The sequence below is a fragment of the Bufo bufo genome, chromosome 5 (genome assembly GCF_905171765.1).
Source record: "Bufo bufo chromosome 5, aBufBuf1.1, whole genome shotgun sequence".
In the NCBI taxonomy this organism is placed as follows: Eukaryota; Metazoa; Chordata; class Amphibia; order Anura; family Bufonidae; genus Bufo; species Bufo bufo.
This window is the reverse complement of record NC_053393.1, coordinates 58,008,668-58,035,790: the sequence shown is the minus strand read 5'-3', so window position 1 is coordinate 58,035,790 and position 27,123 is coordinate 58,008,668. Positions and strand designations below refer to the sequence as shown.

Sequence of the window (27,123 nt, the reverse complement as noted above, 5' to 3'; positions counted from 1 at the left end):
AAATAATTTTTTTCTTATTGTGGTGAACGGTAACAATGCGGAAAACATCTAGTAAGGGACGCGGACATGGTCATGGTGGTGTTAGTGGACCCTCTGGTGCTGGGAGAGGACGTGGCCGTTCTGCCACAGCCACACGTCCTAGTGAACCAACTACCTCAGGTCCCAGTAGACGCCAGAATTTACAGCGATATTTGGTGGGGACTAATGCCGTTCTAAGGATGGTAAGGCCTGAGCAGGTACAGGCATTAGTCAATTGGGTGGCCGACAGTGGATCCAGCACATTCACATTATCTCCCACCCAGTCTTCTGCAGGAAGCGCACAGATGGCGCCTGAAAACCAAGCCCATCAGTCTGTCACATCACCCCCATGCATATCAGGGAAACTGTCTGAGCCTCAACTTATGCAGCAGTCTCTTATGCTGTTTGAAGACTCTGCTGGCAGGGTTTCCCAAGGGCATCCATTTAGCCCTTCCCCAGCGGTGGAAGACATAGAATGCTCTGACGCACAACCACTTATGTTTCCTGATGATGAGGACATGGGAATACCACCTCAGCACTTCTCTGATGATGAAACACAGGTGTCAACTGCTGCGTCTTTCTGTAGTGTGCAGACTGAACAGGAGGTCTGTGAGGAAGACTGGGTGGAAGACGATGCAGGGGACGATGAGGTCCTAGACCCCACATGGAATGAAGGTCGTGCCACTGACTTTCAGAGTTTTGAGGAAGAGGCAGTGGTGAGACCGAGCCAACAGCGTAGCAAAAGAGGGAGCAGTGGGCAAAAGCAGAACACCCGCCGCCAAGAGAGTCCGCCTGCTACTGGCCACCGCCATCTGGGACCGAGCACCCCAAAGGCAGCTTCAAGGAGTTCCCTGGCGTGGCAGTTCTTCAAACAATGTGCTGACGACAAGACCCGAGTGGTTTGCACGCTGTGCCATCAGAGCCTGAAGCGAGGCATTAACGTTCTGAACCTTAGCACAACCTGCATGACCAGGAATCTGCATGCAAAGCATGAACTGCAGTGGAGTAAACACCTTAAAAACAAGTTACTCACTCAGGCTCCCCCTGCTACCTCTTCTGCTGCTGCCTCGGCCTCTTCCTCCACCTCTGGAGGAACATTGGCACCTGCCGCCCAGCAAACATGGGATGTACCACCAACACCACCACCTCCGTCACCATGCATCTCAACCATGTCACACGGCAGCGTTCAGCTCTCCATCTCACAAACATTTGAGAGAAAGCGTAAATTCCCACCTAGCCACCCTCGATCCCTGGCCCTGAATGCCAGCATTTATAAACTACTGACCTATGAAATGCTGTCATTCAGGCTGGTGGACACAGACAGCTTCAAACAGCTCATGTCGCTTGATGTCCCACAGTATGTTGTTCCCAGCCGCCACTACTTCTCCAAGAGAGCCGTGGCTTCCCTGCACAACCAAGTATCCGATAAAATCAAGTGTGCACTGCGGAACGCCATCTGTGGCAAGGTCCACCTTACCACAGATACGTGGACCAGTAAGCATGGCCAGGGACCCTATATCTCCCTAACTGCACACTGGGTAAATGTAGTGGCGGCTGGGCCCCAGGCGGAGAGCTGTTTGGCGCACGTCCTTCCGCCGCCAAGGATCGCAGGGCAACATTCTTTGCCTCCTGTTGCCTCCTCTTCCTACTCGGTTTCCTCCTCCTCTTCTTCCACCTGCTCATCCAGTCAGCCACACACCTTCACCACCAACTTCAGCACAGCCCGGGGTAAAAGTCAGCAGGCCATTCTGAAACTCATATGTTTGGGGGACAGGCCCCACACCACGCAGGAGTTGTGGCGGGGTATTGAACAACAGACCGACGAGTGGTTGCTGCCGGTGAGCCTCAAGCCCGGCATGGTGGTGTGCGATAATGGGCGAAATCTCGTCGCAGCTCTGGGACTAGCCTGTTTGACGCACATCCCTTGCCTGGAGCATGTGCTGAATTTGGTGGTGCAGAAGTTCATTCACAACTTCCCCGACATGTCAGAGCTGCTGCATAAAGTGCGGGCCGTCTGTGCGCGCTTCCGGCGTTCACATCCTGCCGCTGCTCGCCTGTCTGCGCTACAGCATAACTTCGGCCTCACCGCCTCATATGCGACGTGCCCACCAGGTGGAACTCCACCTTGCACATGTTGGACAGACTGTGCGAGCAGCAGCAGGCCATAGTGGAGTTTCAGCTGCAGCACGCACGGGTCAGTCGCACTGCGGAACAGCACCACTTCACCACCAATGACTGGGCCTCCATGCGAGACCTGTGTGCCCTGTTGCGCTGTTTCGAGTACTCCACCAACATGGCCAGTGGCGATGACGCCGTTATCAGCATTACAATACCAATTCTATGTCTCCTTGAGAAAACACTTAGGGTGATGATGGAAGAGGAGGTGGCCCAGGAGGAGGAGCAGGAGGAAGAGGGGTCATTTTTTAGCATTTTCAGGCCAGTCTCTTAGAAGTGACTCAGAGGGAGGTTTTTTTTGCAACAGCAGAGGCCAGGTACAAATGTGGCCAGACAGGGCCCACTACTGGAGGACGAGGAGGACGAGGATGAGGAGGATGTGGAGGAGGATGAGGATGAAGCATGTTCACAGCGGGGTGGCACCCAACGCAGCTCGGGCCCATCACTGGTGCGTGGCTGGGGGGAAACGCAGGACGATGACGATACGCCTCCCACAGAGGACAGCTTGTCCTTACCTCTGGGCAGCCTGGCACACATGAGCGACTACATGCTGCAGTGCCTGCGCAACGACAGCAGAGTTGCCCACATTTTAACGTGTGCGGACTACTGGGTTGCCACCCTGCTGGATCCCCGGTACAAAGACAATGTGCCCACCTTACTTCCTGCACTGGAGCGTGATAGGAAGATGCGCGAGTACAAGCGCACGTTGGTAGACGCGCTACTGAGAGCATTCCCAAATGTCACAGGGGAACCAGTGGAAGCCCAAGGCGAAGGCAGAGGAGGAGCAAGAGGTCGCCAACGCAGCTGTGTCACGGCCAGCTCCTCTGAGGGCAGGGTTAGCATGGCAGAGATGTGGAAAAGTTTTGTCACCACGCCACAGCTAACTGCACCACCACCTGATATGGAATGTGTTAGCAGGAGGCAGCATTTCACTAACATGGTGGAACAGTACGTGTGCACACCCCTCCACGTACTGACTGATGGTTCGGCCCCATTCAACTTCTGGGTCTCCAAATTGTCCACGTGGCCAGAGCTAGCCTTTTATGCCTTGGAGGTGCTGGCCTGCCCGGCGGCCAGCGTTTTGTCTGAACGTGTATTCAGCACGGCAGGGAGCGTCATTACAAATGCAGCCGCCTGTCCATAGCCAATGTGGACAAGCTGACGTTCATAAAACTGAACCAGGCATGGATCCCACAGGACCTGTCCATCCCTTGTGCAGATTAGACATTTATAACTGCATCCCCTTAACAATATATTCTTGTACTCCAGGGCACTTCATTCAATCCTCTTTTTTTAATTTTACCATTATATTGCGGGGCAACCCAAAGTGGAAAGAACCTCTCCTCTGCCGGGGCCTAAATATCTGACAGTGGCCTGTTCCAGTGGTGGGTGACATGAAGCCTGATTCTCTGCAATGGGACCATTCTCCTCTGTATGGGTGCCGGGGCCTAAATATCTGACAGTGGCCTGTTCCAGTGGTGGGTGACATGAAGCCTGATTCTCTGCAATGGGACCTCTCTCCTCTGTCTGGGTGCCGGGGCCTAAATATCTGACAGTGGCCTGTTCCAGTGGTGGGTGACATGAAGCCTGATTCTCTGCAATGGGACCTCTCTCCTCTGTCTGGGTGCCGGGGCCTAAAAATATCTGACAGTGGCCTGTTCCAGTGGTGGGTGACATGAAGCCTGATTCTCTGCAATGGGACCATTCTCCTCTGTCTGGGTGCCGGGGCCTAAATATCTGACAGTGGCCTGTTCCAGTGGTGGGTGACATGAAGCCTGATTCTCTGCAATGGGACCTCTCTCCTCTGTCTGGGTGCCGGGGCCTAAATATCTGACAGTGGCCTGTTACAGTGGTGGTTGACATGAAGCCTGATTCTCTGCAATGGGACCTCTCTCCTCTGTCTGGGTGCCAAGGCCTAAAAATATCTGACAGTGGCCTGTTCCAGTGTTGGTTGACATGAAGCCTGATTCTCTGCTATGACATGAAGCCTTAATCTCTGCTATGGGACCTCTCTCCTCTGTCTGGGTTTTGGGGCCTAAAAATACCTGACAGTGGCCTGTTCTAGTGTTGGGTGACATGAAGCCTGATTCTCTGCTATGACATGAAGCCTTAATCTCTGCTATGGGACCTCTCTCCTCTGTCTGGGTGCCGGGGCCTAAAAATATCTGACAATGGCCTGTTCCAGTGGTGGGTGACATGAAGCCTGATTCTCTGCTATGACATGAAGCCTGATTCTCTGCTATGGGACCTCTCTCCTCTGTCTGGGTGCCGGGGCCTAAAAATATCTGACAGTGGCCTGTTCCAGTGTTGGGTGACATGAAGCATTATTCTCTGCTATGACATGAAGCCTGATTCTCTGCTATGGGACCTCTCTCCTCTGTCTGGGTGCCGGGGCCTAAAAATATCTGACAATGGCCTGTTCCAGTGTTGGGTGACATGAAGCATGATTCTCTGCTATGATATGAAGCCTGATTCTCTGCTATGGGACCTCTCTCCAATTGATATTGGTTAATTTTTTATTTATTTTATTTTTATTTTTATTAATTTCCCTATCCACATTTGTTTGCAGGGGATTTACCTACATTTTGCTGCCTTTTTGCAGCCCTCTAGTCCTTTCCTGGGCTGTTTTACAGCCTTTTTAGTGCCGAAAATTTCGGGTCCCATTGACTTCAATGGGGTTCGGGTTCGGGGCGAAGTTCGGGTCAAGTTCGGATCCCGAACCCGAACATTTCCGGGAAGTTCGGCAGAACTTCTCGAACCCGAACATCCAGGTGTTCGCTCAACTCTAATCACAAGCAATTGTTTATAATCTGATTGAAAATTTGCCAGAAAGTTTTCAATTTTATTGTAGTACCACGTCCTTGGAAGTCGAGAATTACATGGTTCCATCTTCATATATTATACTCACATGAAGCTCAATATTCATTATGGGTCTTGTTGTCTCAACTTTTTTACGTTGACCCAATCTTCTTTTTTTAACCTATAAGCTTCATTCCATTAAAGGATTTCAGTCTCTGCTAACACTCTCTCCGTTTGAATGAACATTTTTAATAGTTGCCTTGTTGCCTTAATATAATGAATATTTCTTCTGGTTCTCCAGTTCCAGATGATGTGTTCTCTCGGAATTATATATGGAAAGGCTTTTACAATTTGAAAGGAAAAAATCAACCAATGAATTTGACAGTTAACAGCTACAATGTATCAACAGGGAAGGTGAATGCAACGCTTATCAACAGCAACACTCAGTTCTTTTTGTCAGGTAATTATTGCTATTCCAGTTAATGCATAGTCCGGCTATACTTTATTATACATTGTCACTTTCATAATTCATTTTTTCTTTGCTAGGTTCAATTTGGAATTGTTTCCTAATTATATGGCACATGCTATTTAACATGTAATGACGACTCTCGTAGAATGCTATGGTTGCATTTTTGCTCCTGTGACATTTTTTAGCAAAGTTTTAAACCTTCTAAAAAGGGATGAAACTTCACAACTAATGATCTTTCTTTTCTTTTTTTCATTTGATTTCAAGCCATTTACTTATCTGAAATAGGTTCCTTTTGGGTTATTTGGAGTAAAATGGATCTCTGTTCAGTGACATTTATAGAATACCTTTTCCAGTTGAAGCTTGAATATGCAAGCCGCTCCATGCTATCTACAATAAAAATGTCTCTGCAACCTAATTAAATTGTTCACACTTTTCCTTAAAAAAATCAATATATTTCTTATGAGTGGAATACATTATATTCTTTTAGACTGCACATTAGTGCTCTGTTCATGAAGGCCAGTTAGCTCCTGATCCAATTCCATGGGCAATAAAGTCTAAGGTGCCTTTTTTTTTTTTGTAAGACAAATTTTATATATTTTTATTTATTTAAATGCTTAATGTTTGGATAAGTTGGAAAGAAACACTTCTGCCTATAAAAATTTTGACAGCAAACAATCCATTTCACCAAATAAAACACCAAGCTATGAGTAGGAATAAATGCCAATAGAACTCAAAGACAGAATTATGCAGAGGTATAGGTCTGGAGAAGGGTATAAAAAGTTCTGCTTCACTGAACGCTCCCAAACGCATCGTGGCTTCCATATTTCGTAAATGGAAAAAATGAAAAAAAATAGGACTCTTCCAAAACCCTGCCAACCCACCAAACTAAGTAATCAGGGGGAAGGTCCTTGGTAAGAGAGGTGGCCAAGAACTCAATAGTCACTCTGGTCGAGCTCAAAAGATACTGGGGGAGATTTATCAAACTGATGTAAAGTAGAACTGGCTTAGTTGCCCCTAGCAACCAGACTCTAACTTTCATTTTTCACAGCTACTTTTTAAATTGAAAGGTGGAATCTGATTGGTTGCTATGGGCAAATAAGCCAGTTATAATTTACACCAGTTTGATAGCTCTCCCCCACTGTGTGCTATTGGAAGAAACTTTTGGAAAGTCAACCATTACTACAGCCCTCCACCAATCTGGGCTTTATGGTAAAGTGTCCAGGCAGAAACATCTTAAAAGACACATGAAATCCTGGTAGGAGTTTGCAAAAAAGCAACTAAAGGAACATCCAAGACAATATAGGAGCGACTTAGATGCAACTTTGTGAATTGTCCTTGAGTGGCCCAGCCAGAGCCCAGACATGATGTAAAAAGTTTGAGTAAAGTGCTAAATTTATTTCAGTAATTTTTGGCTTCATGTTTAAATAAAAAATTTATTTTTCAGGAGTTTACAAAAGCCAAGAAGCACGCTTGATTCTGCACATACATTCAGTAAAATCATCAACTCACACTTCCATGAGCAAGATAAAAGACGAGAAATGGGCAATGGACGGATTTGTAAGCATAAATCTATTATAACACGTTTACCATGCTTGGGTAGTTATGAAATTGCTTCACTGAATCAAGATGAATTAACTTGGTATAAATAGAGTAGAGGAAGAGGAGAAAACATGCAAGTATTTATGGGTGAAACTCGAAAAATTTGAATATTGTGCAAAAGTTCATTTATTTCAGTAATGCAACTTAAAAGGTGAAACTAATATATGAGATAGACTCATTACATGCAAAGCAAGATATTACAAGCCTTTATTTGTTATAATTTGGATGATTATGGCTTACAGCTTATGAAAACCCCAAATTCACAATCTCAGAAAATTAGAATATTGTGAAAAGGTTCAATATTCTAGGCTCAAAGTGTCACACTTTAGTCAGATAATTAATCCATAACACCTGCAAAGGGTTACTGAGCCTTTAAATTGTCTCTCAGTCTAGTTCAGTAGGAATCACAATCATAGGAAAGACTGCTGACCTGACAGTTGTGCAGAAAACCTTCATTGACACCCTCCATAAGGACGGAAAGCCTCAAAAGGTAATTGCAAAATAAGTTGGATGTTCCCGAAGTGCTGTATCAAAGCACATTAATAGAAAGTTATGTGGAAGGGACAAGTGTGGAAGAAAAAGGTGCACAAGCAGCAGGGATGACGGCAGCCTGGAGAGGATTGTCAGGAAAAGGAAATTTAAAAGTGTTGGGGACTGAGGCTGGACTTAGTGCATCAAGAGCCACCACACACAGACAGATCCTGGGGATTCAAATGTCGTATTCCTCTTGTCAAGCCTCTCCTGAACAACAAAGAACGTCATAAGAGACATGAGACCGAACAATGCAGAAGAACTGGAGGCTGCTATTGAAGCATTCTGGTCTTCCATAACACCTCAGCAGTGTCATAGGTTGATAGCATCCATGTCACGCCACATTGAGGCAGTAATTTATGCAAAAGGGGCCCAAACCAAGTACTGAGTATATATGCATGATTATTCTTTTCAGAGGTCCTGCATTTTTCTATTTAACATCCTTTTTTATTGATTTCCTGTAATATTCTAATTTTCTGAGATTGTGAATTTGGGGTTTTCATAAGCTATAAGCCATAATCATCCAAATTATAACAAATAAAGACTTGAAATATCTCGCTTTGCATCTAATGAGTCTATCTCATATATTAGTTTCACCTTTTAAGTTGCATTACTGAAAAAAAATGAACTTTTGCACGATATTCTAGTTTTTCGAGTTTCACCTGAGCCTCAAATACCACCCTCTCCTATTATAGTCTTAAAGGGTCCCTACTGCTCTCATCTTGCTCCAGGCACACTTCATTGAACTTCCAGTCCCCATTCATCAACTTTTTGCACAGATGGGGTTTTGTCACCATTGAGGCCAGTCATTGGCTACAGCTGTACATGTAAACCCTTTCCATACAGAAAGTTAACAAATGGGACCAGAAGTCAAGAAAGAAAGCCATGGAGCCAGAACAGAGTGGTGGAGACCAGATGAGTATGGGTTACTCAACAGGTCCTACTGGTTTGTGTGCTGAATTGGTCTACACCTTTAAGCTGGATGTACACGATAGACTGTCAGCTGGACCTGCCATTCAATGTGTATTAGATTTTTGGACATCATATTTTCATCAGATGTTATGGAACTAAATGGCCATGTTGACCTTTAGCATTTCCAACCTTTTTTTTCTCATGGTAGACAAACCACTGCTAGACTGGCTAAATATCACTTCACAAATCCTGGTCGGCCAAACATAGACTTTATATAGGATAGACATCTCTTGAGAAAGTATTGTGATTTATTTAGAATTTTTTTTAAACTGGTAATCTTGTTCCACACACCTTAGGGTATGTTCAGCAAAGATGATTGCTCCCTTTGTTCTGGTGTAAGGTTGTCCAAGGTCAAAATAATATATTTTTGACCAGTGTATTTTGTATACAGCAAAAAGGAATAGAATAGCATTTTTGTTTTACAATTGAAGCTTATGTATGACACATTCTTTGAGCTTTTCCCAGTATATATAAGTATGTGAAAAAGTATGTGAACCCTTTGGAATTATATGGATTTCTGCACAAATTGGTCATAAAATGTGATCTGATCTTCACAATAGACAATAACAGTCTAGTTAAACTAATAACACACAAAGAATTAAATGTTACCATGTTTTTATTGAACACACCCTGTAAACATTCACAGTGTAGGTGGAAAAAGTATGTGAACCCTTGAATTTAATAACTGGTTGAACCTTCTTTGGCAGTAATAACTTCAACCAAACGTTTCCTGTAGTTGCAGATCAGACGTGCACAACGGTCAGGGGTGATTCTTGACCATTCCTCTTTACAGAACTGTTTCAGTTCAGCAATATTCTTGGGATGTCTGGTGTGAATCACTTTCTTGAGGTCATGCCACAGCATCTCAATCGGGTTGAGGTCAGGACTCTGACTGGGCCACTCCAGAAGGCGTATTTTCTTCTGTTTAAGCCATTCTGTTGTTGATTTACTTCTATGCTTTGGGTCGTTGTCCTGTTGCAACACCCATCTTCTCTTGAGCTTCAGCTGGTGGACAAATGGCCTTAAGTTCTCCTGCAAAATGTCTTGATAAACTTGGGAATTCATTTTTCCTTTGATGATAGCAATCCGTCCAGGCCCTGATGCAGCAAAGCAGCCCCAAACCATGATGCCCCTACCACCATGCTTCACAGTTGGGATGAGGTTTTGATGTTGGTGTGCTGTCCCTCTTTTTCTCCACACATAGTGTTGTGTGTTTCTTCCAAACAACTCAACTTTGGTTTCATCTGTCCACAGAATATTTTGCCAGTACTGCTATGGAACATCCAGGTGCTCTTGTGCAAATTGCAAACGTGCAGCAATGTTTTTTTTGGACAGCAGTGGCTTCCTCTGTGGTATCCTCCCATGAAATCAATTCTTGTTTAGTGTTTCACATATTGTAGATTTGCTAAAAGGGATGTTAGCATATGCCAGAGACTTTTGTAAGTCTTTAGCTGACACACTAAGATTCTTCTTCACCTCATTGAACAGTCTGTGCTGTGCTCTTGCAGTCATCTTTACAGGACGGCCACTCCTAGGGAGAGCTGAACTTTCTCCATTTATAGACAATTTGTCTTACCGTGGACTGATGAACAGCAAGGCTTTTGGAGATACTTTTATATCTCTTTCCAGCTTCATGCAAGTCAACAATTCTTAATCGTAGGTCTTCTGAGAGCTCTTTTGTGTGAGGCATCATTCACATCAGGCAATGCTTCTTGTGAAAAGCAAACCCAGAACTGGTGTGTGTTTTTTATAGGGCATCTATAACCAACACCTCCAATCTCATCTCATTGATTGGACTCCAATTGACTGACACCTCACTCCATTTAGCTCTTGGAGATGTCATTAGTCTAGGGGCTCACATACTTTTTCCACCTGCACTGTGAATGTTTACATGGTATGTTCAATAAAAACATGGTAACAATTAATTATTTGTGTGTTATTAGTTTAAGCAGACTGTGATTGTCTATTGTTGTGACTTAGATGAAGATCAGATCACATTTTATGACCAATTTGTGCAGAAATCCATATCATTCCAAAGGGTTCACATACTTTTTCTTGCAACTGTATATATAATGGAAGCTGAGAACCTGATGTTAAAGTGGCCTAACTTTAAGAACTGTCTTAACAAGTTGAAAATTAATTTAAATGTTGTCATTTTTTTTTTCTTGTACACATAAATTGTCAGGTTTACAGTTCAAAAAAATTTTTGGTCAAGAAATATTCATACATTTTTGCCCTTTTTGACCCATTTTGTTCATATACATAATTGAAAACTAAGAATTATATCAAAAATTTAAACAAGTAAAATAAAATATGTTATATTTGCAAGGTCTCAGCCGAACCAGATGGTGCAACATATGTTTTTCAAGGGTCCATTCATGGAAAAGACTACGGACAATTTGGATTAAGAAGTATAGGTATGTGATGATCTTCCTTTATGTTATGATACTCTGTTAATTAAAAAACTTTTCTGTTTAAAATAATATCCACCTCTCTTTATCTACAATGTCATTACATGAAACTAGTTTTCTATGAGTAGTTTTGCATAAAGGTGGTCATTTATCAAAGATTGGTGTATTACGGTGGTCTTTGATACCTCCTGTGCCACCGGGGAATGTGCTTAATTTGTGACAAGGTGCACACCTTATCATAAATTAGGCGCCTCCTCCATCAGTCTGTGCACCTGAAGTTAAAAATACTCCAGACCCCAACTAATGTAGTTTTCAATCTTAATTTACAACAGGAAACTGTGTGTGAATCCACCAGGGCTGATGGCCTGGACCCTGCCATGCCACCACACCACCCCCACCACTCCCTAGTGGCGAGGACAGAGTAATGCCCATGCAACACATTTTTTTATGTTAAAACCTGTCATAAGCAGTTTAGTTAATGACCCCATCCCTAATGTCTTTTTTTGAACAAAATGTTTTTTATTTTGTAGTACTTTTTTTGTAGTGGTGTTTCAAGACAGTTTCCTTTCATTTTTTGATCCTTTGGCATTTTTTAAATTGCAGCATACTCTAAATCTGGCATTTTTTCAGATGTTATACCAAAGACTTCTCTATAGGAAAAAAATAAAAAATAAAATAAGCAGCTAAAAAAACAACAGAATTTCATGGAGACCAATAAAAAGATACCAATGAAAAATACATGGGGGAGCTCTATCATAAGGGGAAAATTTGAAGTCAGTTTTGCTTGAATCTGCGTAGTACTTTATGTCATATTTTTCTAATGTCTCATGTTACTTGATAAATCTGTCTTATCCTTAGACCTAACACTTTTGTCTTGAGAAGTCACTCCAGTTTTCCTACTCCACCCTACTCCTGGGTGAGACTGCAAATTTTTGGCGACTTTTTTTTATTTTTTATACTCAATGATAAATCAGGAGTGAAACTCATTAACATAGCTAAACACACCCACTTTTTCACCCACACTCCAAAACTAGAGTGAGTGGAATAAAAATGCAAAAAAGTTGCACATTTTTTGCAAGTGAGTGCAAAAAAGTAAAAAAAATTGCGCAGTTGCATTTTCCGCGAGTGCAAAAAGTCGCAAAAGCCCTACTGTTCTGACTTTTTGATACCATAATTCTGGAGTGAAGGTATGATAAATCAGGGACATAGTGTGGCATCAGATCTCACTGTCTGTGAGAGAACACATAAAACAATAAGCAGGCATGGATGATGGCTTCCATCTCTAAGCTAAGTTTAAAGGGCATGTGTTAGAAATAGGAGACTGGATTGAGTTAAAGTTAGGTTAAAAAAAAGGTTGGTAATATCTATCAGGATTTATTTTTGCAATGGAAGATTTTGGAAGAAGCATTCTTATATTTTTAAGGCTCCTACAAGGTCTTCTTTTTAAAGGGTTGGCCAATTGGAAATTCCCCACAAAAATAAGCGAATCACAAAGTGTTCTGCCTGAACCCCAAGCAATCATCTATGATATAACATGGCAGCAATATTTTGATTTCCTTGCAGTCTCACTACAGTTGATATGAAGCATTACAATGTGTCCAATTAAATCAATGGGTCTTTGTAGCCACTCTGGCTAATTGATGGAGGTCCTGAATAAGTATCCACCCTCTATTAACTCAGAATGTCCTAATGTTTCAAATTTTTTTTTTACATTTTATCTGGTCTGATTGAACCGAATCAACAATCCGATTGTATTCGGACCCGAATCGAAAGTGGTTCAATTGCCCTAAAAACCTGGACTTTTTTTTCTTCTCTCTTTTCTTTCTTTCTCAATTCTCCCACATTATCTAAAATTCTGATTCTATAGAGTGCAATTTTTTCCCAAAACTTTCATCAAATTCTGACTTTTTAGAATCATTTGGCTCATTTCTACTTGTTATTCAAGGTATGTGCTATCTCTGAACCAAATACATTTGTGAACTTAGTACAAAGCTGCTTTACATATACAGTATGTGCTACTGGGCTAGACATCCACAATTACTCTTCAGTGTTCTTTGCTGCTTTCCTTTTATGCCTTAGTAAACGAGCTTTAATTTTAAAACACAATCTAATAATACCTAAGCTTACAAACATACATATTTCAACGTGAAATTCCGTGGTGGCCACTTGGTCAATTACTCTTTGCTGCCGAAATAAATATTTATTTGCAAAGCAGTAGCTGTATAGGTAAGGGCGCGTTATTGCATCAGTTCATATAATAAATGATTCATAGACTGCTTTGTTTGCCAATTTGTGTCACTGTTATACAGAGCAATCTTGCCTACAGTAAAGGAAAAACACCTGTTAGCTTTTATAGATTTACTATAAACTGGAGCTTCATATTTACAATCTAATTATTCACTAAGACAATCAAAATGTTACATTCCCCTGTGAACTTTACAGGTGATAAAGTACGAAAAATTGTCTCTTCATTAAAAAGAGGAATTATTAAACTATAAATTGCCTCCATTGGTTTTTTTTTTTCTTTTGGGACAGCTATGGAATAGAATACAATACATGCATTCATATATACAATATATATTTGCATCAACAAAGAGAATCGGTACAGCGTGTTTACCTAATAAAGTTACATTTTATTGTGACATAAAACAAACATACAAACATACAGGTAGAGACCATACAGCGTGTCTCCAGAGGCAGTTCACAATGCATCCACTTGTGGCAGATCTGAGTTATTTAAATAGTTGCATTCACATGGAGGGTGTTGTGAGTGAAGGGCCTGGATCAGCATGTATTATTTAAAGCTGTGTCCAGCCTTGTGGTCACTCCTCTCCCCAGTGTGAAACAAGTATAAGTATAAATATAGGTAGGCATAGGTTGCATGTATATGCTTAGATCGTATCCATCCAAATCATAGGTTAATCGTCAAACAATAAAGCCGTATGTATCGGACCGATCTGAGTCCTTCACCTACCCGATATCCAGTGGCGTGCGTGTGAGCTGTCTCTGTGCGGCGTACTCCTCGACGTACGTTTCGCTAATGCTTCTTCAGGAGGATTTCTTTCTAATGGCTACGGAGGTTCTTTAATGTGGCTGGTGGCCTATGGCTGCTCATTCCCGCGTCATGTGATTCGGCTGGTAGCGATTCCTATTGCGGCGCATCCCTTAATCGCCGGATAAGGATATTCTTGAGACTTCCGCCCTTCCGTCAGCGCGATCAGAGTGAGGGCAGATGACGTCTGACGTCACTCCGATCACTTGCGTCGGAACGGCGGAAGTCCTCCCACCCCCGATCCGGGATGTGCTCAGGAGTCATAAGGTTATCTATCTAAATACTTATACTAAGTGTAGGAGTATCTATCTAGTTGGTCTCAATATCGATCATTTCTTACTTCTATATATCCATCGGTGTACTCTATGGGAATCCGCCCACCACGTCACTGGATATAGTTGCGTCAAGAACTCAGATCGCGTCACTATCAGCTGTAAGTTTTTCCTCCCCTTCTGCTACTCCTGCACAGAATCCTTTTTATATCAATTAATATTAACATGTTGTTACATCCAGAAATTAATCATAACAATAATGTTATTTTCATACATCAGAATGGGCGAGTACAATAGGCGAGTACATATGGCGAGTACATTCTGGTATACATAGCATAAAACCGGTAAAATGAATCACAGCATATTTTACCCCATTGGAATGAATATATGGAAAGAACATCAATGCACATGCGTAAGTGTTGGGGATGTTGATACCCTCCCATGCTGGATTAGAAGCACGTAGATGCATAAACGCGCTAAATATGTTCACATTCTATGTCAATTCCGTACATGCGTTTACACTGCACACATATGCATCCACGCGTGTCACAACAGTGGGTCTATATTTATCCTTAAACTCATCTGGTGAGACTTTTCAATACGCTTGTTAGCATATTCACCCCTTCCATTCAAACCATCCATGAATGTGAGATATCTCCAATTGGTGGACCTATCCCACACATTCATGAATGTACCATCAAGTGCATATGTCAAATATACCAAAGTGCTATGTGCAAAACAGTGCATTTTATTTATCACTATATATATATAAAAAGATATACAATCTCCAATATTAGACCCGTTTCATGGTCATATATATTTTTAAAGTGCCGTGCATACCTTTTACTTTCAATATCTGATGTGTACATAATGATGTTAAAGTACCGTGCATATTTTTTACTACTGATAATTATGTACCATAGTATAATGAGGGAAGATATAGCGACCTTCCGTAGGAGTATTGATAAGGAAAAGATTGAAAGCAATCTGACAACACCACTATTCACACCTTGGATGTAGATAGTAAGATTCATGCATGGCACTTTAAACTTCTATAGATATATGAATATGAAATGGGTTGACACTATTATGTACATATCAGATATTGAAAGTAAAAATATGCACGGCACTTTAACATAATTATGTACACATTAGATATTAAAGTAGTAAAAAATATGCACGGTACTTTAACATCATTATGTACACATCAGATATTGAAAGTAAAAGGTATGCACGGCACTTTAAAAATATATATGACCATGAAACGGGTCTAATATTGGAGATTGTATATCTTTTTATATATATATAGTGATAAATAAAATGCACTGTTTTGCACATAGCACTTTGGTATATTTGACATATGCACTTGATGGTACATTCATGAATGTGTGGGATAGGTCCACCAATTGGAGATATCTCACATTCATGGATGGTTTGAATGGAAGGGGTGAATATGCTAACAAGCGTATTGAAAAGTCTCACCAGATGAGTTTAATGATAAATATAGACCCACTGTTGTGACACGCGTGGATGCATATGCGTGCAGTGTAAACGCATGTACGGAATTGACATAGAATGTGAACATATTTAGCGCGTTTATGCATCTACGTGCTTCTAATCCAGCATGGGAGGGTATCAACATCCCCAACACTTACGCATGTGCATTGATGTTCTTTCCATATATTCATTCCAATGGGGTAAATTATGCTGTGATTCATTTTACCGGTTTTATGCTATGTATACTAGAATGTACTCGCCTATTGTACTCGCCCATTCTGATGTATGAAAATAACATTATTGTTATGATTAATTTCTGGATGTAACAACATGTTAATATTAATTGATATAAAAAGGATTCTGTGCAGGAGTAGCAGAAGGGGAGGAAAAACTTACAGCTGATAGGGACGCGATCTGAGTTCTTGACGCAAATATATCCAGTGACGTGATGGGCGGATTCTCATAGAGTACACCGATGGATATATAGAAGTAAGAAATGATCGATATTGAGACCAACTAGATAGATACTCCTACACTTAGTATAAGTATTTAGATAGATAACCTTATGACTCCTGAGCGCATCTCGGATCGGGGGTGGGAGGACTTCCGCCGTTCCGATGCAAGTGATCGGAGTGACGTCAGACGTCATCTGCCCTCACTCTGATCGCGCTGACGGAAGGGCGGAAGTCTCAAGAATATCCTTATCCGGCGATTAAGGGATGCGCCGCAATAGGAATCGCTACCAGCCGAATCACATGACGCGGGAATGAGCAGCCATAGGCCACCAGCCACATTAAAGAACCTCCGTAGCCATTAGAAAGAAATCCTCCTGAAGAAGCATTAGCGAAACGTACGTCGAGGAGTACGCCGCACAGAGACAGCTCACACGCACGCCACTGGATATCGGGTAGGTGAAGGACTCAGATCGGTCCGATACATACGGCTTTATTGTTTGACGATTAACCTATGATTTGGATGGATACGATCTAAGCATATACATGCAACCTATGCCTACCTATATTTATACTTATACTTGTTTCACACTGGGGAGAGGATTGACCACAAGGCTGGACACGGCTTTAAATAATACATGCTGATCCAGGCCCTTCACTCACAACACCCTCCATGTGAATGCAACTATTTAAATAACTCAGATCTGCCACAAGTGGATGCATTGTGAACTGCCTCTGGAGACACGCTGTATGGTCTCTACCTGTATGTTTGTATGTTTGTTTTATGTCACAATAAAATTTAACTTTATTAGGTAAACACGCTGTACCGATTCTCTTTGTTGATACATATTAAGGAGGTACACCCTTGTTAACGCAAGGCTGTTTCGATCCAGTTGAAGAATATATATTTGCAGAAAGATATATTTTAAACAGCTATATTTTAAATTTTATAGCAGAATATATTCTGTCGCTACGCAGATGTTGTTTTTATCATGTTTGCCTAATCTATAAAATATAGTGGAGATTGTAACATGAATGAGGTAATTTATGCATACAAAACATATTTATTGCAAGCAAGATTTGATATCTTAGTTATGCTCCACAGAGGAGTAATGTTCTATTTAAGCAAAGGTTAGGTCTCCTCTGGACAGCCTGTCTCCATATTGGACCATTAGATGCCATAGAAGAGGATCCCATGATGTTTCCTCTCCCCTTATAAACTAAAGCAGAGGACCATGTTTCCTCTCCCCTTATAAACTAAAGCAGAGGACTATGACCCACACTCTTTTACATGGACAGCCATTCATTTTGAAAGCTGCATGTAATACTACCTTTCCCCTGTAGTGGCCACTGCAAGGGAAATGTATAGCTGGTTACATCTGAGTCCATCAACACCGGTTGTTTGCAAGGATCTCATATAAAAGGGGTTGTCTGTGATGAGATAACCCTTTAAGTGCACTTTATGTGGTCTTAAAATTATGGTTCTGCAAATAATTCAAAAGTTTAAATTTTTTTTTTTATATTTCTAATTCTATAATATTTTTAATCCTCTCATTTATGTGAGAGATAGAGTCTGCACATCCTGCATGCGGTTGCTTCTCTTCTTTAAAGGGATTGTTCAGCTTGTAAATATTGATAACCTATCCTCAGGATTTGTTATCTAAATCTGATTGGTGGGGCTTCGACTCTCGACACTCCGGCAGTCGTCTCACTAATAGCGGCGGCGCAGTGTAGTTACAAGTGCTTGACTTATTCAAATGAATGGAATAAGCACTTGCAATTACACTGTGCCACTGAGACTGCCAAGCTGACGCACAGTGTAATCTTGAAGAGGAAATGGCGCTCTGACGAGCATCACCTTCTCTTCAAACTGCTGATCGGCGGGGATGCTGGGAGTCGGACTTATGACGATCTGATATGGATGACCTATCCTGAGGGTAGGTTATCAATATGTATTGGTTGCACAACCTCTTTAACCTCTTCAGGACACAGGGCGTACTGGTACGCCCTGATGTCCTGGTACTTAAGGACACAGGGCGTACCGGTACGTCGTGAGAATTTCTGATCACCACAGCGACGCCTGCGGTGATCGGAAAAAAATGCCTGCCGAAATCATTAGTGGGAATGGAAGGTGTAGGCAGGGGTAGTTAGGGGAAGTTTAGGGTTAGATTAGGTAAAAAAAAAAAATTAAATGTTGGTCTGTGAGCACCCTGATCGGGTGTCTGGGGTCCACAGCAGTTAGCTGTGTGACCCTAGACCCCCCCAGGGGTGCTGCAGCTTGCCCCCCCCCACACACACACTTTTTGGAGGTGCAAGTTTTTTTTTTTCTTTTTTCTTTGCATCCGATAACTGTAGCCGGCACTCTTTGCGTCCGTTCACTGTTAGCGCATCGCCCACCCCGCCCCACAATGCATTTAGATATTTTTTTTCTTTTTTACACTTTTTTTTAACTTTTTTTAGTTAGGGATCTTTTTTTGAATTTTTTTTATAGCTATAGGGTAAGTGCGTGAATACCCGTGCCCCACACACACGCACACCTAATAAATTTTTCCACGCACGCACACACACGAGCAGACACACACTCCCCGATGGCCTGCTGGACATTCTCGGATGAGGAGGCATACGCCCTCCTTGCCTCCGAGTCCGAGAGCCCCAGTGAGGATGAGGATGACCCCACGTTCCTGTTGTCATCCGCATCCTCCTCATCATCATCAAGCGATGATGAGACCCCAAGGTGGCGGAGACACCGCCAGGCGGATTGAGGGGACCCCCATGCTAGGGACCCTGTGGCCCAGCCTAGTACGAGCCTCTTTGGGGCTCGTACTAGTTTTTTGGCCCACCATGTCAGTCCACCTGAGCCCCCTGCAGGTGGACTTGTCTGGTGTACCCCAGAGAACTTTAAGCCCGCGATTCCTGATTTTGTTGGTGAATCAGGAATCCAGATTTACACAATGGGCTTCAATGAATACGACTTTTTCAGTCTTTTTTTCAGTGAGGAACTAGAAAATCTGATGGTGGAGCAGACGAACCTGTACGCCCAACAGTTCGTCGCTCAACACCCGGGCTCGTTTTTGGCTAGGCCCGGTGGCTGGACCCCGGTCAGTGCAGCCGAGATGAGGATGTTTTGTGGCCTCGTGCTGCATATGGGCCTAGTCAAAAAGCCCAGTGTCAGGCTGTACTGGAGTGGGGACGTCCTCTACCAGATCCCACTCTACAGTATGGCCATGACACGTTCCCGATTTGAAGCCATCCGGAAATGCCTGCATTATGCAGATAATGCAGCATGTCCCCCCCCCAAGGTGATCGTGTACAAAATCAGGCCGGTCATCGATCACTTCGGGGCCAAATTCATGGAGGCCTACGTACCTGGAAGGGAGGTCGTGGTTGATGAGTCTCTTATTGCTTTCAAGGGGAGACTCATTTTCCGCCAGTATGTTCCCTCTAAGCGAGCGAGGTATGGCGTGAAGCTGTACAAACTTTGTGAGAGTACCTCAGGGTACACTTACAAGTTTTGTGTGTACGAGGGGCGAGATTCCTGTATTTAACCCCCAGAATGTCCCCCCACTCTGGGTGTTAGTGGGAAACTTGTGTGGGACCTTATGCATCCACTGCTAGATAAAGGTTACCACCTATACGTGGATAGCTTTTATACTAGTATCCCCTTGTTCCAGTCCCTCGCTGCCATATCCACGTTCGCTTGTGGGACCGTGCGGAAAAATCAGCGCGGCCTCCCTACCTACCCCCTCCAGGTACCTATCCCCAGGGGTGAGACCTGTGCCTTTACCAGTGGAAACCTGCTTCTGGTCAGATATAAGGACAAGAGGAATGTCCTTGTACGGTCCACAATTCACGGTAACGCATCACCCCTGTCCCTGTGCGAGGTACCGCGGCAACAGTCCTTAAGCCCAATTGTATCGTCGACTACAATCGGTATATGGGAGGAGTTGATCTCTTTGGTCAAGTCCTCAAGCCATATAACGCCATGAGCAAAGCCTTGTACAAATATTTTGTACTGTTCCAGAGCGCTGGCAACACAGGAACATTCCTCCAGTTCTATGAGGCAGTCCTCAAGACCCTGATCTTTTCTGACCGGGAAAGAGCAGGTGGGAGTACCTCAGGAATTGGAGGCGCCCGGATCGTCCCTGGCCAACACTTTCCAGGTGTGGTCCCCCATACTAAAAAGAAGGGACGAACCCAAAAAAAATGCGTGCCTCGATCTTCCGGGCCTCTGCGTTATTGGTTGCTTGAGGGTGTACCACACTTCCATGGAGTTCTAAATTTATAATCCCCTTCACTAACTTAGCCACTGACTATTCAAAAAAACTATGGTTCTCAGACTTAAGACACCAAAAAAAAAATTTTTGTAGAACTAAAAAAAATTAAAAGTACACTTACTAGGTAGCGCCGCGTCGGTAATAATCTCCTCTGTAAAAATATCCCTACCCCCCCCCCAGATTAACACATAAAACAAAACAAAAAACTAAACAAAAACAAAAAAATATATATATAAAAAAATATTTTTTTGTCACCTTACATAAAAAAAGTGTAATAGCAAGCGATCAAAAAGTCATATAGCCCCCAAGAAAGTGCCAATAAAACCGTCCCCTCATCCTGCAAAAAATGTGCCCCTACCTAATACAATCGGCTAAAAAACTTTAAAAAAAATACTCTTAGACTATAGAGATACAAAAAATTACTTTTTTTGTATCCAAAAAGATAATATAGTCTTAAACCTAAATAATTGTAAAAAATTTGACTTATTACGTATCGCCGCGTCCATAATAATCTCCTCTATAAAAATACCCCATGACCCAACCCCCCAGATTAACACGGTCAAAAAATATATATAAAACGGTGCAAAAAAAGATTTTTTTGTCACCTTACATAACAAAAAGTGTAATAGCAAGCGATACATAACACGGTCCAAAAAATAAAATTTAAAATGGTGCCAAAACAGCTATTTTTGGCACTTTTCCATTTCAATCCGTCGTTTCAGGTAAAAACCAAGGGTTAACAGCCAAACAAAACTTAATATTTATTACCCTGATACTGCAGTTTACAGAAACGCCACATTTGTGGTGGTAAACTGCTGTATCAGTAAAAGGGTGGCGCAAAAGGAAAGTACCGGCATGGTTTCTGGAAGGCAGATTTTGATTGCCTTTTTTATTGACACCATATTCCTTTATAAGCCCCCCTGATGCCCCCCTAGAGTAGAAACTCCCTAAAAGTGACCCCATCTAAGAAACTACACCCCTTAAGGTATTCAAAACTGATTTTACAAACTTTATTAACCCTTTAGGTGTTCCTCAACAGTTTATGGCAAATGGAGATGAAATTTCAGAATTTCAATTTTTGGTAACCTTACCTCACAAAAATGTAATATAGAGCAACCAAAAAACATGTGTACCATAAAAATAGTCCCAAAAAAACTGCCACCTTATCCAGTAGTATCCATAATGGGGTCACTTTTAGGGAGTTTCTACTGTAGGGGTGCATCAGGGGGTCTTGAAATAGGACACGGTGTAAATAAACCGGTCCGTAAAAATCAGCCTTCCAAAACCCACACGGCGCTCCATTCCCTCTACACCCCGCCGTGTGGCCGTAGACTAGTGTACGACCACATATGGGGTGTTTATGTAAACGGCAGAGTCAGGGCAATAAAGATACAGTCTTGTTTGACTGTTAACCCTTGATTTGTTAGTGGAACAAATGGGTTAAAATGGAAAAATTGCCAAAAAAATTCAATTCTGAAATTGTGAGATCAGTTTTGAATACCTTGAGGGGTGTAGTTTCTTAGATGGGGTCATTTTTGGGTGGTTTCTATTATGTAAGCCTCACAAAGTGACTTCAAACCTGAACTGGTCACTAAAAAAATTGGTTTTTGAAAATTTCTGAACATTTCCAAGATTTGCTTCTAAACTTCTAAGCCTTGTTACGTCCCCAAAAAATAAAATAGCATTCCCCAAATGATCCAAACATGAAGTAGACATATAGGGTATGTAAATTAATAACTATTTTTGGAGTTTTTTCTATGTATTGTAGAAGTAGAGAAATTGAAAGTTAGAAATCTGCTAATTTTTCCAAAATGTTGGTAAATTTGGTATTTTTTTATTAAAAAAAATTATTTTTTTTTACTCAATTTTACCAGTGTCATGAAGTACAATATGTGACGAAAAAAACAATCTCAGAATGGCCTGGCTAAGTAAAAGCGTTTTAAAGTTATCATCACATAAAGTGACACTGGTAAGATTTGCAAAAAATGGCCTGGTCCTTAAGGTGAAATAAGGCTGTGTCCTGAAGGGGTTAAGGCAATGTATAAGATATAGTACCACTCTTATTAGCACTGCTATAATTTGCACCAGATTCTCCTTTAATTATGGTAAATCTATTGGACTGTGGCAAACTTCATCAATCGTGCAGATCACCTCCTTTTTAAAAAAAAGTGGCCAGAGCTCTGTAAGATTTTTGAGCAAGATACCCTTTGCACAAAAATATTTGCTACTCTTATACACTACCATACAAACTTAAATTCATTTATCCCAAAGTTTTAAAAAGAGCATGGGAATAAGTGTCTCTCCTTATTTGCTAAACAGGGAAAAGAAAAAAGGGAGCTGCCTGGTGGTTAATTTTCCCCATTCCCAGCTATTTTTGAAACTACAGTATATTTTCAGAGTAAGTCATCGTTGTTTGTAATAAGCTTCCCCTGGTTTGGACAGCATGAAGCTGATGACAGGTTCCCTTTAACATTCCATATACAAACTGTTCTATTAAAATTTAAAGTCCCATTAAAAGATAATTTCCAGTGAATTGTGTTTTCACTGCTTGAAACTGAGAAGTGCCAGACTCAATTAGCTCTTCCCCACCTCCTGTCATTTCCTACTGTTTGTTTATGGCCAGCAAGCCTCATGTCACAATGCAGAAATTATTATAGAAAAAATAAGGTTTCATGATGGACTAATTACAAGGCGCTCTAGATAAGTCATATTCTTATCTTGTTTTCTGTTGACAGGAATTAACATGTCAGAGGATAATTCGTCAAACCAGTCACTTGGGACAAATAGCAGCTCTGTTGCAATCGCAATCCTCGTGCCTTTCTTCGCTCTGATATTTGCGGGTTTCGGCTTTTATCTATATAAACAAAGGTGAGATACTAATATATTTCTGCAGTACGGCTGTCAAATACAGTCAGCAGTTTAATGAATTCACAGCAGGACAAAATCATACGCTAAGTTTTTCATGTTTATTGTTTCATCACTTACAAAAATGCAATATGCATGTAATGTACAAAAGTTATTGATAACCATTTAAAGAGCATTTACCATCCAAAAGACACATATGGAATCCGTAATGTCCTGTTCTCCTATAATGGGTGAGTTCTTGCTCCAGCTGCCAAACTGGTAAAATATGTAGAGCATTTGGGGCCCCTCTAACATATTTGGTTTATTGGCACAATGGCAGGGTGCAATCTAGTGTGGCATACCAAATGACACTATTAAAAAGTCTGGGGGTAATTTATTAAACAGAAATATGCCTATATTAGGAGTATTTCTATGTGGATTGCGGCAGAAAGGTCCTTTGTGCCTCAATCCTTGACTTTTCCCTGCTTACACCAGGTCTAAAAAAAGTGGACATGGTGTGGGTGGGGAAGGGGATGTACTGGCAGGCCTGTCTCATTTACCATTTGCAATGCCTGTTTCAGGCTTAGAAAATGGTCTAAATGTAAGACAGCTCAGAAGCTGTCTTACATTTTGAAGCAGTGGTGGATCCACCAAAGTTATGTAGAGGCCGACGCCTCTACACAACTCCGGCATATCCACTGCCAGCTATAGGGGATATTAAAACTGGCATCTAAAACTCCAGTTTTAATAAATGTACCCCTCTATCTCTTCTATATTATCAAATTAGATGAGAATTTTGAGATTTAAAGGGAGCTTGGCAGCCCCTTTTTGACCACCAAGCAAAGCGAAAGACCTTTATAGTCATCATGTGGTTCCCAATGGTGTTCTTATATTCTTTATCTGACTTCGCTGAATGCACTAAAAATGATCTTTATCCTCACTCCCGCCATATGTTAATGAGCCATTATAGGTCAAGGGGGCTGGCAACTACTGCACTGAGGTCAAGATATCCCTCGCTAAACCTTGTACCTTCTCCATTGATTGACATCTGCCGTACTGGTAACATCCTCTCCTAGCTCTTCTGAGATTTTACCCAGCCTCTCAATATCTCATGCTTGTGCTGTTGTGTAGTTCTGTTAGAATATGAGCAGTAAAGCTGGGTATACTTATTCCAGCTTCAGTTAAGACGAAAAACACATAAACATACAAACAGCAACAATTTGGGAAACTTTTTTGGCTATGAGGCCTTCTTCATCACATTCTTCAAATGTTGTTTCAGAGCTTATGGGCTCAATAATAAAGCAGTTGATTTTTGCACAGTCTATGGTGGATATAAGTGGAACCCACCCCCAAGTAATGCCCTAGTACTTGCACTGGTAAACACATTATTGCTCTAAATACAGAATGTGTATGAATTAATTTAATGTGTGATTTGTAAATTATGGGCCCAAAACATTCTAAGAATACTGCATTACGGATCTATAGTAAAAATTACATTATTTGCATATCCTGTATTATTAGCTATAATTATTCATATTATTTACAGCCCTGTATTAAATGTGCCTGACAACAGTTTTGACCAAGCAAAACTATTGACATCACTAGGTAGTGGCTGGGAAGGGCAGGAAAAAATACCTTTTGTGTTGTTTTTATCATAAATAGTTAATATAAATTTATATTCTAAGTGCAATGCCTGCAAGTGTCCTGTAGGTGGGGCTTCACTGAGAAGTGCTCTCTATATTAAGCTGCTCCACAGCCCATTCCATTTATTCTGATTTAAAGTTGTAGTGGTCCATTGATTGGATGCTACAGCTGTCACTCATTGCAGAGGGGAGGAACTGAAAGCACTTTGAAGCATGGCCCCCTGTGCACTTACAGGAGCAGAATCAGGCAGAATAAGAGTTCATATTCACACTACTCCTGATAATAAAAGTTACGCAAAAGGTTTGTTTGCATTGCTCTCCCCAGGCTCTGTCAGCAGTTTTTTTTTTTACAGTCAAAGCTGCTGGCAGACACACTTTAATATTGTTTTTACACATAATATTATCATAATGTTATAACTATTTCAGATAATATTTTGATATTAAATGTATTATTATAATTACTATTATTTTAACAGGACTGCACCGAAAACACAGTACACAGGATGCTCTGTACATGAAAATAACAACGGTCAAGCAGCTTTTGAAAACCCAATGTATGACACCAATGCAAAATCAGTTGAAGGAAAAGCAGTACGATTTGACCCAAATTTGAACACAGTATGCACAATGGTATAATGCTGGAAGACTTTTTTTGCTTCAGAAAATTGGGAAACTGAGACGTATAGCTGTGCACTTCTCGGTTCACTGCTATTATTAAAGCACATTTTTGAAAAAAGAAAAACAAAATCATGGGATCTTGAAGGAAAAAAAACAAAAACAAAAAATCTTGGAGGATCCATGTCGAAAAGAACTTTAGACAACTCTTCGTGTGCAACATTGGAAGTTTTCCAGCATATCCATTGCACTCTATGAGTGCTTAATTACAATTTATTTTCTTTTTTTTAAAAAAGGAGATTAATCTAAACGCGAAACTTTGCATATATTGGAGGAGCATCCATTATCAGTATTTACTGTGCTTTATAAACTATATTAGAAGGTCTCGAACAACATAAATCAGAATAAAACAAACCAGTATACGGTCAAAAATTGCTATAATTACTGGAGAAAATAAGAATAATTACAGGCATTAGATACATTACATTTTTCGCGCTTTGGCAACAATGAAAAAGGCCCTTGGTGATTTCAATGTTTTTGCATCAATTGTTTTTTAAGGCCTATGAAATACAGGTGTTATTTATTTTCTATCAAAAGACCCAATGACATTGTATTGGAATGGAATATGTTTTATACATTTGTAGCCAGCCACTATATCACTGATAATGGGGTGCTATCAAGACCTTTCACCCCAATCCCAATGTATTTTTCCTGGAATTTATTTTTTTTTTTTAATCTCTATGGCTCACCATTTGTGAGCCTTGCTTATTGAATAATGTTAACTGAAATATCCCATGCTATGCATGTTATGGTTAACAATATATATCTATAAAGGGAACTTATTTTACAATGTCCACATAATAAATCACCTAAAGCCAAATAACCCCAACTACCCCTTATACACTTCTTATTCTGCATAGCTTCCTACCATACCTATTCTGTAATTTGTATAGGATAATCCTGAATTCTAGTGTTTGGAATTTGGGGTGTCTGTATTGCAAATGGAAAAAGGAATATGGGATTTCATAATTCTGCCCCTTCCCCCTTTTTAAGTCTACAATGTTGGCAAATCTGATATATTCTGAAAATAAAAAAGGAAAAAAAATCTGTAATAAGAATTTTTTTAAATAAATTGTTTTAACCTGACGGCTGGAGTAGTCAACAGTCACATTTTATTTATATTTTGTATTTATTTGAGTTATTTTTTTTTTTATTGTTTTCAATGGTTGAGGTGCGAGACAGTGTGTTGAGTCCTCATTGGTCGATTTATAGTGTGTTATTTTAAAAACCAAAGAGGGTTAACTGCGATGAAGTACATAGTGTTATTCAGCCTTGCTTTTTCCGTTCTTGCATGCTCCTTTTTCCATTTTCCAAAGATATTTTAGCATGGGTATGATTTGGATTGCATTGCAATTATTTTTTACTAACCTCAAATGCTACATTGAAGAGATAATGGATATAATGAGCAATTTTTGCTATTTACATCAGTTACCTGTGAAC

General features: G+C 41.1%; 1 protein-coding gene across 1 annotated transcript in view; it reads left to right on the top strand.

The window, feature by feature from the left end:
• The window catches only part of CSMD3 (CUB and Sushi multiple domains 3), a 1,177,406-nt gene extending 1,151,762 nt beyond the window's left edge, over positions 1 to 25,644 (top strand). Inside the window, exons 64-68 of the mRNA XM_040431881.1 lie at positions 5,294 to 5,452; positions 6,906 to 7,018; positions 10,893 to 10,980; positions 23,257 to 23,389; positions 25,485 to 25,644. Coding sequence (XP_040287815.1) covers positions 5,294 to 5,452; positions 6,906 to 7,018; positions 10,893 to 10,980; positions 23,257 to 23,389; positions 25,485 to 25,644 — 653 coding nt within the window. The remainder of the gene's footprint in view (positions 1 to 5,293; positions 5,453 to 6,905; positions 7,019 to 10,892; positions 10,981 to 23,256; positions 23,390 to 25,484) is intronic.
• The last annotated feature ends 1,479 nt before the right edge of the window (positions 25,645 to 27,123 follow it).